At 41.5% G+C, this 20,797-nt stretch overlaps 2 protein-coding genes across 2 annotated transcripts; both read left to right on the forward strand.

Moving 5' to 3' along the window:
* Positions 1-408: 408 nt before the first annotated feature.
* mdm1 (Mdm1 nuclear protein) lies at positions 409-12,809 on the forward strand. Its single transcript, XM_069671379.1, has 16 exons — positions 409-580; positions 1,220-1,319; positions 1,574-1,708; positions 1,895-2,074; positions 2,191-2,282; positions 2,399-2,536; positions 2,772-2,933; positions 4,106-4,224; positions 4,349-4,391; positions 9,729-9,958; positions 10,034-10,192; positions 10,523-10,605; positions 11,328-11,389; positions 11,463-11,685; positions 12,313-12,375; positions 12,452-12,809. The coding sequence occupies exons 1-16, from the start codon at positions 563-565 to the stop codon at positions 12,559-12,561; spliced, it is 1,917 nt and encodes a 638-aa protein (XP_069527480.1). The 5' UTR covers positions 409-562; the 3' UTR covers positions 12,562-12,809.
* A 4,994-nt stretch (positions 12,810-17,803) lies between these two features.
* On the forward strand, positions 17,804-20,285 carry il22 (interleukin 22). Its single transcript, XM_069671455.1, has 5 exons — positions 17,804-17,992; positions 18,743-18,811; positions 18,931-19,080; positions 19,816-19,875; positions 19,960-20,285. Exons 1-5 carry the CDS (start codon positions 17,804-17,806, stop codon positions 20,062-20,064), a joined length of 573 nt encoding a protein of 190 aa, XP_069527556.1. The 3' UTR covers positions 20,065-20,285.
* The last annotated feature ends 512 nt before the right edge of the window (positions 20,286-20,797 follow it).

Genomic DNA, 20,797 nt, shown 5'->3' on the forward strand with positions numbered 1-20,797 from the left:
GGTGTAGTGTATTACATTGTGTCTTCTTTTATATTCAATTAATATAAAAATTGATAATAGGTCAAAATATATTTACAGTTAACATTTCTTGATCCCTTAAAGGAAAACGGCAATTCAGAATTGTGGTAAAGAAGTAGTTGTAGCCTATAAAATGGAAATACTCAACGAAAGTACAAGTACCTCGAATTTTAGTAGAAGTACAGTACTTCAGTAAATGTTCTTAAATAATTTAAAAAGAGAGACTGATTCAAATTGATTGATTAAAATTATAACATTAAAAAAAGAAGGATTTTAAGTTTTAACGGGCCTACTGCTGGCGTCATGGATGAACCGCCGCCTGCTTTGCTGCGAGTGCGCCTGCGCAAGACGCTCAGCTGCCATGACAACGGCTGCAGCTTGTTCCTGTAACTGAATCTGAGGAGAAATGGAGTAGACGGTTAGCGTTGCTAGTTAAGTTAGTTAGCTACTTATATGATGTGAAACAGGTAGTTAACGAACTCGGCTCGCTGCACAATGACTAAAGCGTGACATCTCGCGGTGTTTTGTGTGCGTTGAGCGCGAAATGACGGTTCGCTTCAAGGTAAGCAACAGTTGTTAGCATTAGCTACAGGTTAGCCAAACATACCAATGCGAATTTACTGAGCTACATAACTCTCTCGCTGAAGTATTTATAAACTGGTAGTACCTACAAAACACACGTTTTTTTCTGTAAAGTAGAGAACCTGTCCCGGTGTACCGGACAGGATCCTGCACGAGACTGCAGAGTCAGGAGTATTTATGTTTAATCTGATTCATCAGATAATCCAGCTAATCAGTTTCAGATTGACTTTGCCTGAGTCTACGTTACAATTCACCAGCAACTAGCTAAAACTAGTATTACTGTTACAATAAGTAATTAGGCTAGAATAGTACTACTCTGAATCAAGGGGAGACCGGGGACAGTTTCAACAGAGATGGTATTCATACATCAGTTAGATCTTCCCCAAACAATAAGACAGATGACACATTAAATTTCTACTGGAATGAGAGCAATTTGATTCATCATTTTAGTTAAACATCCCTCAAATTGTCATATTTTGTGTCCTTACGAACGTGTGAATCCTCATAAGGATGTAAAGTAAAGTTAATGTTTTGTAGGAAAAGTGTTTGGCCTCGCATGTTTGATTTGTGAACAGCCATCAAAAGCTTAAATCTTTGTATGTTTGTGTTTTTGTTTCAGTGTCAGAGTGAATACCAGAAGAGCTACAGGGCTTCAAGGTCCAGAAGTGTGTCCCCTCAGCGCTGTGCCCCGTTTGCTGGCCTGCGCTCTGACCAGATGGGTAAGGACCCTCCCTATGAGCTCTGGAACTTTAGTCTGAAAAGAAACCAGAAAATGGCTGAACCTAAGCTGTTGGCTACAATTCAGTATTTTATAATCACAACATAGATAGTTTGACTTAATTACATTTTAACAATAAAATTGCTGCATAGTTTGAGGTCAGAAAATAATCTTTGAGTACCCGAGTGTATAAAATGTTCATACAATACCGTCTGATCTAGAGTCTGAGACAGAAAAACATCACGTCCTCCACAGGTATCAGCAGAGAACCAGGTTTCCAGCGTCGGAAGCGGCTCGGTCCAGGTGGTCTCGCTCAGTCCTGCAGCTCTCTGCTCTGTCCACAGGATCCACAGCTACCTCCTCGTCCACCTAAAACAGCTCCCCCTGGTGGTAAGAAGACTCCAGAACAAACTCACATTCATCTTCCATAACAAAGTACTTTACAAAAACACAACCTCCATACATCTATTATTAGATTTTTATTTTAAAACAGCAGAAATAGAGTGTAAGTATGCAGATGTTAGCATGGTAGCATGCTATGTCAGATAATTGAGTTATCCATCTCTTCATTTACAGGCTCCAGGAGTCGTTCAGCCCACGGGAGGGAGTCTTCTCTTAAGCCGAAACCTCCGACACCTCCTGAAGCACAAGCAGCCTCTGGATCTGCAGCAGAGCCTGAAACCCCTGCAGGACCACGGCCCTCTGCAGACCCAGACCCCGGACCATCAGAAGAACCAGGAGCTGCTGAAAAACCTGGTACATTTGCATCACTGTACTTCCTTCACCGTTTTTGGTCTCTAGCATCTAACAGTGTAATAAACACACAACCCTTTAGGCCCTTTATGATTTTCCAAACTGTTTTCTGTCTTCAGTGAAGCCCCAACCCTCCAAGCCTGACAGCCAATCACAGCTGAGCCGACCTTCGACAGCCGCAGATGATAGACAGCAGCCCTCGGCCAATGAGGTGAGAAAAATATCAATTATAAATATAGATGTGTGACGAGTGAAGTCCGCCTCCGAATTAAATTTATCTTAACTCAAAATCTAAATTTAAAGTCTCGCCTCCATCCCGTGTCACAGGTTCAGCCTGCTCTGCGGTGGAAGGCGGGACTAAGGTCGGGAGGTCAAAGGTCAGGAGGTCACCGATCAGAATACAACAGACAGTTCAGCTGGAAGAAACCTACAGCTTCTGCTTCACCCCTGCTGACTGCAGAACAGGTACTTTATTACCTTAGACACCTAAATACTCCCACATGTTGAATGATCACTAAAAGATTGTAGTACCACCGTGTGTCCACTAGGGGGAGGTAGAAGAATAACAGAATATAGTTACTGATGGGTTGACTTGTTTCGTGTGATTTAAAGGTGATTTTCTGAGTCATTAAATCAGTAACTTCTTCTTTGAATGATTTTATTGATCAAGTGACTGCTGACCTTTGACCCCTCCCTGCAGGTGCTCTACTCCAGCAGCAGGTCTGTGCCCCCCTTTAAGAAGAACCCTGTCGCTGTGGAAACAGAGTACCGACGGAGCTTCCAGGGTGTGGCCCCGCCCACTGGGCCCCGCCTACGCAAGCACCTGGAACAACAGCGGGTCCCTCTGTTCCACACACATATGGTACACACACACACACACACACACACACACACACACACACACAAACACACTCACACTCACACACACACACACACACACACACACACACACACACACACACACACACAGACACACACACACACAAACCCCCTACTATTGAATCTTGTAATTACACAGGATCCTTTAATTTGAACCTGATAAACATGATATAAAGACTCTTTTCAAACCTACTTTTTAATGTCCCACTTATGCTAGAGCAGAGGCTAGACAGGAAGTGAGTTAACGAGTCAGCTCTTTACACTGAATTACAAAAACAACCTTTAAATTCTAACTTGTTTGATATTATTTACAACTCACTACTAACGTTTGGAGGAAGAAAACTAGGACTCAGGATAAATACTGAACAGAAAATAAAGAGATTTAAAACTGCTGGCTTCATGTGAAAGATATTCTAAAGATATTAATCATTATAATAACATTCTTGTATCTAATCTTATTTTTAGGCTCCAGTGTTGCCTCCGTGTCAATCCTTACACTCCTGTAATTTACATCCTGTTAGTTATCTCATTATTCCTTTAACTTTTTAACAGCTGAATCCAAAGAATTGACGTCAGAGCTGCAACTTTTTAACTGACCGACAGACATTTAATCTGCAGCGATTAATTAATTTACCTTGGTCATCTTTAAAAAGCAAAAATGTTGTATATTTTCTGTTTTCAGCTTCTCGATTGAGACTGTAGCACGTCTAGTGCCACGGTGACTTCTCCCCAGCGCACACACAAACGCAGCAGGAAGGTCAATTGTTGTTTTAGACTTTTTATTGTCCTTTTGCCGCCCCCACACCTCTCCCTCATGCAGCTGCATGCCAGCCATACCCACCTTTACAGAAACATATAAACCAAAGAACAACAGCAAATTGTCTGTGAATTTAATGTCTGAATATGTTTAGACTGTTAGTCAAACTAAAGAAGCTTTTTCAGGACATCTTGTTATTTATTTCATATTTTTAGGGGGGATTTTATGGATACGAACAGTCATCCAAGAAAAAAAAAAGATGAATCAATTATATGATCGATGATTAGTTAGAGTGTTACTGTTACTGTTACTATATTTGTAAACCTGGTCTAAGGGGTGTATATAAAGTATATGAACATGTATGAGTGACAGCAGCACGTTTCTGTTTCCATCTGCAGACCAACAAAAAGAGGAGGGAGGAGCTAGAGAAGAAGCCCCGCCCTACAGAAGAAGCCCCCTCCCCTCAGAAGGATAACACCACGCCCCCTCCTCCTCCTCAGGTGCACAGAGCACACAGGTGTGTTTCTGTCTCTTTGTGTGTGTGATTGTTTGTTGTGAATCCATTACGTTCATGAAGTCGTCTGTCTGTCTGACAGGATTATGACAGAGTATGAGTCCAGCTTTCGTTCTCCCCTCTACAGGATCCCCGAGGAGGGCGGAGCCACGGACGGCGACGCCCCTCAGGTCAGAGTCCCTGCTTGTTGGACATGCTGAAAATCACTGTATTAGAGCTCTCACTTACCAGATCAGGTCAGATTACAGGCTGGATAATGGTGCAGAGGAAATTCAAGGTCATGTTAAAGGGATAGTTCAGTTTGTTTGAAGTGGGTAGTTTGTGTGCTGCATACAGTGGATGCCGGTCGGCACGGCCCCCGATTACATGGAGTTCTGCTCAGCGATCATGGTGTTAGATAGCGGTGGCTAGCTATATCAAATGTAGCGTTGTGTAAAAGAGGATTATACAAAACCAACGCTGAATGATCCAGCTGGACTCTCGCTAAAGAGCAATACTGTACCTAACCATCAGGAAAGCTGGCGTGAAATAAATGAATGAAACAGCTCACTAAACAACCGCAGAAGTTTCCCCGTCTCTCCGCCGGACAGTCCCACATGTGTCCTCGTAAAGTATCTTCTGGTCTCACCGTGAAGAGCAAGCAAGAGTCCAGCCGGATCATTCAGCGTTGTTTTGCCTAATCCTCTTCAGAAAAATGATCGGGGCAGGCGAACAACTGCCTGAGTGTTGCGCCAGGAGTGTTAATGTTTACCTTTGGCGTAGCTAGCCACCGCTATCTAACACCATGATCACTCAGCAGAGTTTCCATAATGTTGTGTTTTCTTTAGTTTGTTGTCACTTCTACAAATCGCTGACACAAATGATCCGACAGCGCACGCTGCAGGCGTAGTAACACGTATGTGTTGCGGTCCACACAAAGTAGTGCCAAATGAAGAGGCGTTCTTACTGAAAAGTGAAACACGGTGAAATATTCAAATATAGCGTTCAGTCGATACCACTATTGATTTTTAGGTGGGACGTCCTTGTAAGTGGATAGACCACGTGTGAGACTGCAGCAGCATGTAGCCTAGCATCCGTGCCGGCACTCCGGCCAGTTTCTAAACACCGGGCCGTGCTGACCAGCATCCACTGTATGTAGTACACTTACTATTGATAAGTATCTCATACAACCCCACTTCAAACAAACCCAACTATCTCTGTAAGCCTAGCTTAGCATAAAGGCTTAAGCAGGGGGAAACTGCTAGCCTAGCGCCATTAGAGGAAGAAAATCCATGTTGTGTTGTTGGCTAACAAGCTATTCAGCTAGTTATGAGAGCTGAGGGGAGGCCTTCATGAGAATTACAATTGAAAGGGTGAGTGAGTGTGTGTTGGTGTTGGTGTGTACAGTCATGGTGAACATTTCTCTATCACTGCACGCTGATAAAAAACATGCATCATAAGTTGCAGTAAGAATGAAGTTCAAGTTTACGTTTGTGACAAAATGTTTGTCAAACAACCATCGATGGTAAAACTTGTGAGGCCTTGAACTTCAGACAAACAGCAACGACCACGTGACTTCCTGTCTGTGGCTCTCAGCTCAAAGCTCATTGGTTCCTAGAGATTAACTTAACCTGCAAAAACACCTGTCAATCATACAGTTAAAAAAGCAGAGAACTAGCTCATGAGGAAAACAAATCCCTGCAGCCTTTTAAGCAACAAATAAAAGCCATTTAGATAAAACTTTAAGGTGCACCTCAGTAACTGCACTGTGCACTGAACTCTGAGTGTTCAGCTCTGAATAATGCATCCATATTCAGACTAAGGAACGACAAAGAAGTATCAGTGTCATATGTGCTGGACCTTCTGCTAACAACCCCACAGCAGAACGGTTTCATTTTATAGACACAAACATAACGACTCTACAGTCAGAGGTAAGGATCCAGAGAGTGGACATTTACTCCGGACTGAATCTCAACTGACGACGTTTCATTTAAATTAAAGGTTGAGAACTTCTGATAATTAAACTCTGCGTTACTTTTTCCACCGAAACTGACCACGAGGAAAGGACGGTTACTCTGCGTCCCAAAAAGTAGTCATTATCAGACTTGTTGGTTTAACTGTGTGTTTGTGTTCGTGTGTGTTACTAAATCAAATGGAAAACCTGAGTGCAGAGTGTCAGCAGTGAAACCCACAGAGCTTCATTTCAGGGAAACAGCTCACTGTTAGTCACACACACACACACACACACACACACACACACACACACACACACACAGGTAAGTTCCAACCAGTCTCAAGGAAAGAAGTGTTGCTGAAGAGGGGGGGCAGCTGCCTCTGCAAGATTGAACAACTTTTCTACATGAAATCTGCAGATTTTAATCAGATCGGCTCGACGGCTTGTTACAAACGGCGTGACGTTCGCAAGAGTCGACGAAATAAGAAGCTTTAACCTGCGCGGGGAAAACAGCGGCTCAGTCTCACCTTATTGTAAAACACTGCTATGTTTGAGCAGCTGTCCGTCAGTCTTCACGGTGGATCTTTGTGTATCATGTCGATACGTATTTATCTGTTCAGGTCGCTCCTGAGCTTCCTGGTGAAGTAAAACACCTTGAAGACAAACTAGAAGAACAGCGGCTGTTTGAGAAGCACAATAATGAACATTTAGTTAATCACAAGTTTAACTTTCAAGTAAATATACAGAATGTGATTTTAACTTGAAACCGTTTTAGAACGGACTTTATTTGACGTGCTTGGAGGGTTTAGTTTTTGCTGCCGGGCCCTGCTGGGGTTTAAAGGTGCTGATGTGTGATCGTAGAATCAGGACAAACTTCCAGTAGTTGTTGGCAAAAAAACAAAGTCGTGCTGTTGAGGGACGGCAGCCTAGTTCAGAACTGGGTGCTGGTTTCTTTGATGTTAGTGGTTAAAACTGGAAAACCCCCCCTTACCATCATTCGTGTGCCCGCTCAGGTGTTCCACCTCTCGGTAAAGAGAACCGTGAGAACAGTAAGCGTGGCGCGATCTACAAATCCTTTTCAACCTATATTCAGTGTTAGAAGAAGCAGTGATGTAACGCAGCGGTGAACACGCTCCTGTCCCAGCCTTTTTGGAACGTGTTGCAGCATCAAATTCAGCATGTGTGTGTATTTCCAGATAAACAAAGTTTATCAGTTGGAACATTAAGTTTCTGTCTTTGTGCTGTATTTAATTAAGTCACTATTTTCTGTTTTTATTCACATTTTACACAACGTCCCAACTTTTGTAGAAATGGGTTTGAGTTACTGCATTCACTTTTAATCACTTTAATGCATGCTGATACGCAGCTCGAAAACTGCTTTTAAGCCTTTGGAGCCAGAGTCTGCGCAGTAGAGATCGGTGTAGATTCTCTGTGTTGGTCTGAGGTTAACGTTCACAGGTATGAAAACTTCAATGACTGTAGTGATTGTTTTAGTAACGTCTCCTCTCGCCGTTTGTCCTCCACGCTGCTAATCCAGGACTGTTTGTCTGCAGGAGCCATGTTGATCAACAGAGCTGTCAATCAGAATCAACTAATTAAAATGAACACTTTGACATAAATCAGCATGATAAGAACTAACTATAATGACAGAAACCATGTCTGAGAAAAATGTATTTGACGTGTATTTTGATTTTATAGTTTGACTCATGTCCCATCTGTTAACATGGAGGAGGCGGGGCTTATGACCTATACTGCAGCCAGTCAGCAGGGGGCGATAGAGAGGGTTTGGACTCTGTCTGAGTTGTCCTTGCGTACGTACGTCCCATTCTTGTGAACACGATATCTCAGGAACACCTGTCCACTTTGGCACAATTGTCCACTTGGACTCAAGGAGGAACTGAGTAGATTTTCGTGGTCAAAGGTCAAAGGTCATTCACAAAACACATTTGAGGCCATAACTCAAGAATTAATGGGCTTATTATGACGGAATTTCACACACATTTCTAACAGGTTTAAAAAGATGACATGTTATAGCCAAAAGGTGAAAGGTCAACTTCACTGTGACAGCATAATGCTTCATGTTGTCACTCCAATCCAATTCTTATTGATGTAGACCCTGAGGTACCTGTGTGAGTCCACCCTTTTCACTTCCTCTCACTGGATGACAGCAGGACGGGGGGGCTCCTGCTCCTCTGCTCATCCTCAACGAGCTCTTTGATCACCTTAAGTTCAGTATTAGCAGATCAAAGTGTCAAAGCTCTTAGTCAGTTCTCTCTCCTCCTCTCCGTCTCTAAGTGAGCGCAGCAGCTTTCTCACTGGAATCTTTCCGGCCGCTGTAGTATTAACTTCCATCCTTCCTTTACCTACCACACCTTGTTTAATAACTGCAACATCTCGAGTCTACACACACAGAAATGTCACTTCACCTTGACTAGTTGTTAGAGGTTTAATTCTAGTTGTTGTTGAGATTCATGTGCATGTATGATTGCACAACATGACTCTGTACTGATGTAGCCAAGAGAGCTTTTCCACCAACGATGCTGCAGCTTCGTTAAGTTTTCTTCTCAGTAAATTAATGAATAAAACTGAGTGGAAACCGTCGACTCTGTGGGCCACGTGTGAGTGCACGGGAGCGTGCGGCGGGTCTGTCCTGTGCAGGTCTTCAGTTTGCGGAGGGCTGACGTCAGAGGAAGAGGAGAGAGCTGCAGCGTCAGGCTTACGGCTCGTCTTCAGGGGTTGTGGTTTAGAGACAGGACTGAGGTTAGCTGTGAAAACAGGGCAGGGGGTTATCCAGGGTTTGGCCTGGGGTCAGGGGCAGGTTACAGATGGGTTTACCAGAATCTACGACAAAAACACACGACAGCGCTGATTCGACAGAAGTTTAATTTCATGATTTCTCCTTTTATTTAAACCACATTTTGATGCACACAAAACTCCCCTGAAACTTGTCATTCAGCATTTCCCCTGTTTTACATGCGCGCTACCTACAGATGCAATAAACTACTATCAACACTGTTTCATTCACCTTCTTTAGTTTCAGTGCTGTAGGCAGTGTTTGGCATTTACGCACATTCTGAAAGATTTCACTTTCACAGGTTAAAATGCATCAGGCAAACATTTGTTTGTGATGCTGACATGCTGCTGCTGTCAGAGAACGCGGACTGAACTGACGACACGCCTGCTGCAGAGAGATGTAGTGATCGGGAAGCCTTAATGTTGACGGTCCTTTACAATGATTCAGTGGAGCGTTCTGTTTATAACCTCTGTATATGAACCGACATGTTTCCCTGAATCACTTTGATACTGAAATTAAAAACGTGATGATTTTCAGGCCGGTTCTGGAGTTGTAGCTTTTTACTGTGATGTTTTAACAGATGTATGGACGTTCGTTTATGTTAGACTTTAGAGATAATGATCCTCTGAAAGTTTATGTCACACCGAATCTAAAAATATATGTTTCATTATTATTATTATCACCATAATGCCGTTAGCTCCTTATAACAGCATGATAGACTGAGGTTGAACCTCGGCGAACTGGTTAAACAGACGTACGTCTGCTTCGTGTCCCGTCCAGGTGACGGAGTTGAGGCAGAAGGCCTTGTCGTACCGGCAGCGAGCCTGGGGTGCTAACTTCTCCAGAGATCACCTGAGCCAGCTGCTGTCCAAACACAACGCTCTGTGGGAGCCACCAGACACCACCACAGACTCAGCTACCGACCCGCCCACCCCCCGCCTGACCTTTGACCCCTGTCCTGATCCAGACAGCCGCAGCTCTTCGCGTGTGGAGGCTCTGGACCTGCCCAGGTGAGAGATGGTTCACAGAGAAACTCTGAGAACTCTTCCGAGCTGAATTTAAAGTGTCCATCTTTGTTTCTTCAGTCGCTCCAGTAACTCCAGTAAAAGATCTTCTGTTGTGGGATCAGGAGAAACACAGCACGCCAACAAACACACACAGGTCAAAGCACGAACGCCTCCGAGTCCTGCTGCTGGAAGACGCACGGCCTGGGGAGAAGAAGAAGAGGAGGAAAACACAGATGAGTAAGTGCTCAGACTTTTCCAGAGTTCATGCGGGTAAATGAAGCAGATTAAACCGTTAACACAGTTTGTTTGTGTGAAGCGGCGACCTGTCAGGAGAGAGACGCTCACCTGAAGCAGATTGAGAAAACGTCTTCGAGCTGACGGGATAAAACATTCTGTTCAAACAGGAAAATGTGAACGCTGCAAACATCAGATCAAAGTTAATCTGTAACCACACTGCTTCTCAGGAACTGATACTGTGTGTGTGTGTGTGTGTGTGTGTGTGTGTGTGTCTATGTGTGTGTGTGTGTGTGTGTGTGTCTCTGTGTGTGTCTCTGTGTGTGTGTATAGGGAGGAAGGACGGTTACCAACTCCGAGGCTGAAGCTGCTACCTGTTCAGAGAACTCACCATGACCTCACTACACCTGCAGCTGGTACACACACATATAACCCACAAATGAACACACACACACACACAAGCTCAGAACAGTGTGTGACCTCCAGAAAGTATTAAAATTCTTACGACAGAACAAGTCCTGTAAAATAAGATCAAAAGTCCTGCAGTAAGTGTTCCTTCAGGGGCATTTTGAATTACAAGGTCACATGTTTTCAAGGTCAAATATTATCTTGTAAAGTACCTAAACTTTTAGTAGTAAAGTCATGGCATGTTATCGGCATCTGCGGATGTCATTTTTCTGTGTGTGCACACGCTGCATGCACCACGCCTCTTCCATCAGGCGTGAAGGAGGTTGCGAGATGTCTGCAACACGGCAGTTTCTCCAAAGTTTCCGACAGTCAGGTTGCTATTTGCAATGTTTGCTCAGCATCGGTCGTGCGAGGAGGGGCCAAATCTCATTCATTCAACACTACAATTTAACCGCCCATCTCTAGAACCTGCCAGCGGGCCGCTACAGTAAGAGAAGGCATGATATCAACTGCACTACAGGGGAGACCTGATGTTCTCTGCAGTTAGGTGGAAAAAAACATGAGCCTTATATATCGGTATCAAAATCGGCAAAAGGGGTTGAAAAATATCAACATATCGGCAAAAAAAAAAATCCAATATCGTGCATCCCTGAACTCAAGTAAAACACGTCTATGAGTTAATGAAGTTAAATCCACCACTTATTACATCGGACGTCTGTTTGTCCTCCAGGAGGCGCTATACTCGTCGGGAGGCAGAAGGGCAGTGAGGACTCGTCTCCATACAGACAACAGGTCGTATTATTATCAATTATATGATAATAAATTATATGTTTCATTATGATACTGACGTGTTTTTGTGTTTTAGAGGTCTGTGTCGAGCAAATCGAAGGAGGCGTGGTCAGAGAACAACTCCTCCCACCCTGCATCCCTCAGCCCCTCCCCCAACCAAAATCCAGCCGCTAGCCCTCCGTCCAAGCCAATCAGGACGAAGCAAACACCTCCATCCCCTGCAGCTCCGCCCCCTCTGGTCCCGCCCCCGCTGCACGGTATCCATGGCACTCTGAGACACCCCGACTTCCAACACAACGGTGAGATGAACAGCTTTTACAGACAAAAGGTTACATTTATTAAACGAATGAATAAATGATCAAAAAAGCCGCCAGCTTTTGGCTGTGATGATGAAATATTTGAACTTTTGGATGCTGATTCTGGTTTTACTTCTACTAAAGTGTTTGTTGCTTTTTTGTGTTTTTCTTTCTGAGCTTCTTTCTCATAAACCAAAACATGCTGCACACACAGGAAACACTCTGATAACTTCCTAGATCTATGAATTGATTAAGATCTTATACCTAATACCTGTTGTATAAAGATAATTAGAGTTGATCAACAGTTCATCTTCCTGAACTGATTCTGTGATAAACAGAGAAACAAACAAAAGCAAAGGAAAGGAAAAATGATAAATACGAACACACGAACGGAGCAACGAGGAAGCTGAGGCACACGGGGCCTCCCCGTCTCATCTTCACTTCCTTCTCAGTTTCTTTTCTTCAGATATTTTTTAACTGTTAACAAAACTTTGACCCCAAAACAATCTACATATCAAAATAAAACAAGGTCGTAATGTAAGATTTTACCTGTTTAAAATCTGTGTGACTGTAGTATATTATGAAACAATAAAGAACACGTGATTAATAATCAGTCACCTGTGTCCTCAGGTGAGCTGGGTTCGAGGCTCAGAGAGCTGCAGTGTTCAGGAGGAGGCTGCGGCTCCGATGAAGGTAAAAAAAACGTCTTTAAACATGAAATAAAAAAACATAATTAAACTTGTGTCAGTGATTAAACGATTCTCCGCAGACGACCGGCTGTCTGTGATGTCGTGGCGTTCTGCGGCTTCCTGCTCCATGGCGTCCGCCGTGCTGGAGCGCGCTCAGAAGAGACGAGAGGACTTCTGGGGGAAGAGATGACCTTTGACCTCCATGCTGACCAGGTCACTGCTGTCACCATGTAAACAATCCTGCTGATCAATCATTTTGTGCACTAGTTTGTGAGAATAATGTATTTTTATAGTTTTATTTAAGAATAATTAATTTTCACTGTTTTGTAATAGATATTTTTATAATTGTAGTAATTTTGTGTATTAAGTGATTATGTTGCGTACTGTGAGATTTACTGAGTCGTAAACGTGACAAAAATAAAACTTTTTTTGTCTTGATGTCGAGAAAAACTGTGATTGTTTTGAAATCTTTAATAATATCACCCAGATAAAATGTGGTCGTGTTTAATAAGAAAATAATAATAATAATAATAACTTCATAATTAACTTCAAACTCTTCCTTTGCTGCATTTTCATTCGTTTCCTCCACTGAAGGGAATTAAGTTCAGAACAGGAAAATATCACAACAAAGGAAAGTTGGAAAGTAAAACTGAGCAAAACCACAATTTAGATCCCAAATATCAAACACACTGGAGGTGTTTTCAGACGTATGTGTGTGACAGTTAAACTGTTTCCCAGTGTGCAGTCTGAAAAGTTAGCTGTGAGCTAGCAACACATGCTCTTATAAATAAAGTAAAGAAAAGTGGTCCAAGATGTACGCCCTGTGGGATTCCACTTTAACTTTTTAACACAGATGTTTTCTAATGTTTGATAGTTAGACATTTACAAGGGAAGTTTTATTAGCATTAAGTTGCTTGGTTTGTACACTGAGGGATTAATATTATAGTTTCTTTAATGTGTTCATCGCTTTATTGTTGCAGCTGCTACATTTACAAGTATAAACAGATGTACAGATGTATTTTACTTAATATGTACGGCTCAGCTCCTTGTATATTTTCCCTTTGGGCATCCATAAATTCTTCTTGATGTAAAAACTTTGTCACATGAGTTGATTACATATATTTTTCATTAGTTATTTATTTAACTTTATTAACTACAATTATATAGCAAACAAATACAAAAGAGCAGAAAGAGAAGAACTCGGAGTTTCTCTCCACCTCTGCAGGATCTTCAGTAGTTACAGTAGACTCACTAACAGTGCCGTTCCTCTGTCGGTCTAATCTGATGTCATATTTTATAAATATGACATAATAATTAAAATCAACAAAATCCCCCGTTCTTCTTTAAATATTTCTTTTAAAAACACGTCAGAGGTCTGATGCCAAATTAGCAGAACAAACATCTTTATCACCTTTTCAGGTAAGAGTGGACGGATTACCTGTCACAGCTCACACTACAGGAACTATCTAAACACAGTCATGTATGAACGATGAGCTGTGAATTCCCCTCATCACAATATACACAGCAGGACGAACGGAGCAAACAGAGCGAGGGAGGGGGCGTGGGCTCTCCTCTGATGTTATCATGTAGAAAGTGCTGCGCTAAAGTTTCATCAGTGAAAACGTGACAACACAGATTGAGTTTGTAAAATGTGTTGAATTCTTGAAAGGTCTAAATAATGTCATTGTCATCGACAGAAGACTCGACGAACCTCGTGCCTGGCATGTTGAGTGGCTTCTGTGCTTTGCTTGTTCTTGTGATTTGCTCGCTTCCTGTTTGCTTTGCTTCATCGTCAAAGCACTTTGTAAACTCTTGTTTTTAAAGGTGCAATATAAATAAAGTTGTCATTATTATTATTATTATAAGAATTGATCAGAGCAGTGGATATTCTCTCTCGACCATTACATGACCTCGGTCATTAAAGGTTAAATAAAGATTAAAAAGACACTGAGCTTCACACAAAGTAAAACATTAAACAGTTTAAATCTTTTGTTCTTTTATTACATTTTCAGTTCAGTTAAAACATACACAAATAAAAATTCAATATTTTCTTGTTAGTAAAAAGCAATAAATAATAATGCTCTGTTTTCCTCTGGATGTTTTATACATTATAATTTATAAATATAATAATATTTTATATAATATATGTAACAATATTATGCATAAATATTCTGTGAAGAAAAAAGGTTATTGTCTTTATTCTATTATAAATTGTATTTATACTAAACCAGAATTTAAAAGAGGTACACCTGTGACAAAGTCGAAAAGTTGCAGCAAATAAAAGAGCTGTGAATGAAATTGAAAAAATTACAATAAAATCATAATTATGATTAAAATAATAATAATAATTTTATTTATAATGCACCTTTTAAAACCAAAGTTATAAGGTTCCTTACAGGCAAAATACTCAGAGTAAAGCAGGCGGACAAAAGACAGTTATATTCAGATGTTAAAATAACCATAAAAAAAATAAAAAAGCACAAAAGAATAAAAACAAGTTTGAAAATGAAAACATATTTCAGAAAAGGTTTAGCTTCAAAAGACGTCACTGATTCTCTGGTCCATGAAAAGTCTCAGATATATTCCAAATAACAGTTACACAGTGTTAATAGTGCATATCACAGCAGTCGGTCATCCAGAGGGATCACTTTGGACCATAAATATACAAACATCAAAATATTAATAAAATATAAAAGTCTGTATTGAGGATGGAAGAAAAACTCGTTCTCTCAGCATCATCATTTTTGGACTTCTGTCAAAACTTCCGACAGCTCGGCTCAGTTTTTCGGTCACTGCTGTTTATCTGCTGGTTATTTCCCTTTCTTTGTTAACTAGGTGTTCCACTTCAGGTCGCTCCTTCCTCTCCACGTGATGACAGGTTGCCACATGTTGTGACTAATGTCTCTTTTTGTGCTGTGGCGATGATGTAAATCCTGATTTGGTGAGTTTGTGGAACCAGCAGAAATTGGTGCACGAAAAAGCCGCAGGTTCCTGAGAAAATGCTGATCTAGACAGAAAACCTTCGGTAGGTCTAAATGATTTAGTTTTACAATGAGTTTGTTCTGATGGAGGTGTTTGTTGAATATTTTATTTCTGATTGAGCTCATGAAAATACAGTAGAAACATTATTTCTTATTAGAAAGGTCTTTCATGTCAGCAGATGACAAAGGAAATCCGCGTCTCTGTGTAGCCTTTAATCTCAGTCTCAGAGGGATCGACACGCCCAAACCCAGCACAATAACTGAAAATATGAAATAGTGAAAGGACCTCGCCACTCGATACTTTACATCAAAACCCGGAAAAAACTGCCAGGAAAATCCTAACAGGAAACCATGACTGGAAAAAAGCCTGCTGTTAAAAAGCTTTGAGATGGAATAAACGAAGGGGAAACTGGGCTTCACTGTGTTGGCACCAATCAATGAGCAGAGCGGGTGTTTCCATGGTCTCACGGGGGCAGATATTACTACAATATCACAGATAATATTGGTGTAATTGATACCTGTTAATACGGTCTGTATTGGCAGGAGGAGCTCCTTTGTGGAGTGCCCCAGGGATCGATTACGGGCCCATTTTGTTTTTATTCTTTTGGAAATATTATCCGCACACATTGTTCTGATTCCACTGTTATGCAGATGATACTCTGCTGACAATCCTGATAAAGCCTGCTGCTACATAATTATTGTCCATTTGTAATTTTTAATTGTTGAATGATGTTCTTTTTATTTTGTTTTCTCCAGGCACATAGTTTATCCTCTTCAAGAGCCTATAATCAATATTCATATTAATTACAATCAAGGCAGCTTTCCAGAGCTTGATATATGTTTCAGCTTGTTTAGCTCTGTGGTCATAAATGTACTGTTATGACGAACTTTCACTGCACTATGAAGCTAAAACAAAGCCACTGTAAACTCGGCAGAGACAGACACAGTTAGAGACCAGCTAGTGAAGATAGTAAAGCATTTAGATCCACATGTCTCCCTCAGGAGGTGGTGGAGACCAAAAATAAAGCTGAAAGCGAGTCAATATGTGACTAAGTTTAATCACGTGGACACAAACATGACCTCAGATGACTTATAGTCTTCTTCAGTGTCTGCTGGATGTGTAAACATGTCCTTGATCGGGAAAATCACAAACGTTTAAGGCATTTTCGCTGACATGGAGCGACCTGAAAGTGTCTGCTACTGAATCATGTCATGCCAAACTTACGGTATGTGTAATAAGTTGAACTAGAATTGGATTTTGCAGCTAGCCACCTAGCGTAGCAGTCCACAGCTACGTTGCTCTGAGCGGTTATCACATCCAGAAGCTACTGAGGAAACAGGACGACACAACTCAACACAACAACATACAGAGATATTTTTTACGTTGAGATTCTCATCAGCCTCAGCAGCCCTTTATGCTAAGTAAGCTAGTTAGCAGATATTAGCATGCTAACACCCTAATGGTAAATATTATACCAGCTAAACACTGAATGTGAGTGGGAATCAAAATAGTTGTGTAACTAAAACATTCATAAATGATTTAATACAACTTTTGTTTTTACTGTATAAAACATATTGTAGTTAGACTATTGTTGTTTTCCCATTCACTTCAATACAAAAGGACTATTGTTGGAGCACAGTCCTCCAGTGGCCGATAGAGGTACTGCAATTCATGTTAGCTGAAAGCAGAGACGACTTATCCTGCCCTACTTTTTTTAATTGTTGCTTTTTTAAGCACACAGTATTATGAAATGTCTTTATCTGTCTTTATGACTAAAGCTCACCCACCTTGTAACGTAGGATGCAAGGTGTTGTTGTTTAAGTGCCCTGTAATAAAACATTAATAACACCATGATTAAAGTGTGGGATGTGATTAGATAAAATAATCTGTTACGTCAGAGGCTGGTCGGACTGGTCTGATGGAATAAACACACACACACACACACACACACACACACACACACACTCACACACACGCACGCAGAAGAAAAGAGGAAATGATATCACAGGAGTACAATTGAAATGCTTTTTGGGCTATTTTTATTCGGCTTCCCACCTTGAATTTCCTCTTTGTGTAAGTGACAGTAAGCACAGATTGCACAAACTCAGCAGTGGCCTGTGTGTGTGTGTGTGTGTGTGTGTGTTTGTGTGTGTGAGTGTTGTTTTGTGGGGTTTTTTGGATGGTTACCTGTCCCCATTTCTGCAGAGGGGGCGGAGGATTGATCTGTATAAAGAGCCGGGACACAGAGAGGTCTTCACAACAGCATCTTCTGACAGGTGAGGACAAACAAACAGATGCATTCGACTCATTTAACACTTTAATATTTTATTACAGAAACTTTATTGTGAATGTGTTTGTTTTAATTTGTACTCTGTCTCTCTCTGCAGGTGGAAACACTCTGACTCTGTCCTCACTCTGAAAGGATTAACATCATTCACCCACCAGACGCCATGAAGACCATCGCTGCCGCTCTCGTCTCCTTCCTCCGTCCCGCCGCCGCCGCCGCCATGCTGGTTCTCCTGCCGCTGCTTCTGATTGGCTGGGCCGAGCAGGCGGTAGCCCACCCCGTCAGCCAGGCACTCAGCCCAGCGCTACATAACGAAGAGACATATCAGGCTGTTAGGGAAGTTTCAAGACACGTGAGTGATCCAGTAAAACACTTTTTTTAACTGAGAATAAAATGCAACATTCTGTACGTAAAGTTTTAGCATCTTTAATGTGGTTTTATTTTTTTAACATGAAATTGCAAAACCAAAATAGACGACACAAATTTACAAGTGAAAGTTTAACATGCTGTGTTGAATTATTGCACGATTTTGATGCTGTAACAAGTCAGTGAAGACATCACTTATAAACGTAATTACTTAAAATGATTTATATTTTATAAACTAATAACATTTTGAACACAAAGCTACGTCTACGTGTAAATTGTGGTGCATTAAAGTTGCTTAAAGTTGAAATAATCAATAACCCTAAAAAGAATTCACATCTTAATATCAGAAATCTTTAAATCTGACAAAAAGCACAAATGTATAAATTAAACTTTAACTTCAGACTTGTGTTGTTTTGGCACCAACGTTACTCCATAGCTTTTATAGCAGCAGCTGCAGCAGCTTTCCTCTGCAGTCCTGTTCTTCAGTTTGAAGGGAGAAATCCGACTTAAATGTGTTCAATAATTGCTCTTTGAATTGATCTTCGTAGCTTCCACTGGGATAGTTTAAGGGAAGTATATCAAGTAATAGTTTGGTGTTAAATATCTATAAATGTTGCTAAAAAAATACGCATGTAACAGAAGCGGTTTGAACAGTTCAAATAACTACAGAGGCGTTATTATTGTCGACTACGTCTGGTCATCATGTGACACTAATCCGGTTCTGTTTCTTCCACAGGCTCAGAGTTTGCAGACAGACGACGACTCCAGCGTCAGACTGATGCCCAAATTCAGTGAGGTTAACCAGGTGAGAGTCACTGCAAACAACACACCTGTGACATTACAAGTTATCTAACAATACAATCATTACTAGAACATTCAATCTGCTAACCTAACCCGATCTCTGACCTCTCCTTCCTCCTCCAGGACCACCTGAAGATCTGCTGCCTCCACGCCAACATCCTCGACTACTACCTGAACAACATTCTGCGTCGCCACGACAACCCTCATGCCCGCATGCAGCAGCTGGAGACCGACCTCACCCGGGTCAGCGAGGACCTGCAGAGTCACGGCTGTGTGAGTGTCAGACTGAGAAACGCTTTAATTTAGCTCAACAGTTAGCTAAACATGAAGCTGGACACAGTTAGCCTAGCTTAGCTTAAAGACTGGAATCAAAGGGGAGAAGCTAGCCTGGCTAAATCTGCAAAACAAAACCTCTCAAGCTGGCTAATGAAAGCTTTTTTAAAGGGGAATTAAGCTGCAGCCAGGAAATGGTTAGCTTAGCTTAGCATAAAGCTCGGGCACAGGGGGCAAGGCTAGCATGGAAACAGTTATCAGTGCAAAGCCAACTGCACTGTTTGTTGACCCGGAGCTGTGACTTTAAGGAGAAATAGTCCGGCTCATAAACCCGGATTAAAACCACAACTTCTTGTCTTTCATTTTGTAGTGCTAAGCTAAGCTAATTTTCTTGCTGCAGCTTCATATTTACCATACAGACATGAAAGTTGCATCAGTATGACAGTAGGACAGGAGAGGATACACGATACGATGTACAACATGATATACGATCAGAGAGGTTACGATACGATACGATACACGAGACGATAAAGAAAGCTGATTGTATAACAGCTCCTCATCTCTTAGAAAATAAGACGTGTGAAGACACTGACAGACAAACTGTGACGGGGTTTGTTTTGGAGTGTAAACATGTGGTTGCCGTGTGGTTGATTTCGAAATCCATAAAGCGAACACACATACAGAAGAGATGCACTGATAACGATGCTAACCACCATCAACCGTCTGTCTCTGCAGAACGTGACTCACTACCGCGATCATCATCACGCTGTGGAGTTTCGCCAGAAGCTCCTCAAGGTAAGATTTCTGATCGGAGAAACATTCGACGACACGTTTATTTACATGTCTCTGCGGAGTCTAACGTGCCTCTGTCTGTTCCAGATGGGCGGCACACAAGGAATAAACAAAGCTGTGGGAGAGATCGACATCCTGTTCACCTACCTGCAGGACTTCTGCATCAAGCCGAAGAACTCCACGGCTGCATGAAGACGCTTTTTATTTATCATATTTATTACCTTTTATACCGACGGCTTTTATACATCTATTTATTTTATACTATTTGAGAACATATTTAACATTTTCTGAATAAACCTACAATATTTATATTGATTAAAGTTGAACTCATTGATCTATTTATTGATCTATAGTTTTAATACCCGAGCTGAAAGGACTCTGGTGTTGATCATGTTGCCATATTATGGCTGATAACTCAGTGACAGTATTTAAGTGTTAAATGTTTCACTCATGCATGTTTGGAATTAAGTTACTTGGAAGTCAATAAAGTTTGGTTTGAATATGAACGTTGGCTCCTGTGTTTCAATGTCGTACTTTTTTATGATCTTGCTGATGAAGGAAAACAACATAAACAACAAAGACGATAAATGCAGCTGAAAAAGAAAACATTTAAAGAAACAACAAAGAAAGATGTTCATGTTCGGCCTGCAGAAATCACAAGAAGTCAAAGTAAATTCACCAGAACATGGCGGCGGTCTGCTGCTGTCATGAAAGGAGCGAGACATTCTTAGTTTCAAAAAAGCTTCAGCATAAAGAACAGAGAGGGAAAATTCCCTCCTGAAGGCAGCGAGGGTAAATAAACTGCGGTGTAGCGAGCTCTCAGGGGAGCATGTGTCACAGCTACCTCTACAGTGAAAGTGCCCTCTAAGGCGCCCTGTTAGGGGAGAAAACCTGATGAAATGCCCCACAGGGTATCTTCATGGAG

This window comes from Semicossyphus pulcher, unplaced genomic scaffold, assembly GCF_022749685.1.
Source record: "Semicossyphus pulcher isolate SPU_LCO1_2020_fin unplaced genomic scaffold, fSemPul1.0.p SCAF_20, whole genome shotgun sequence".
Lineage (NCBI taxonomy): Eukaryota > Metazoa > Chordata > Actinopteri > Labriformes > Labridae > Semicossyphus > Semicossyphus pulcher.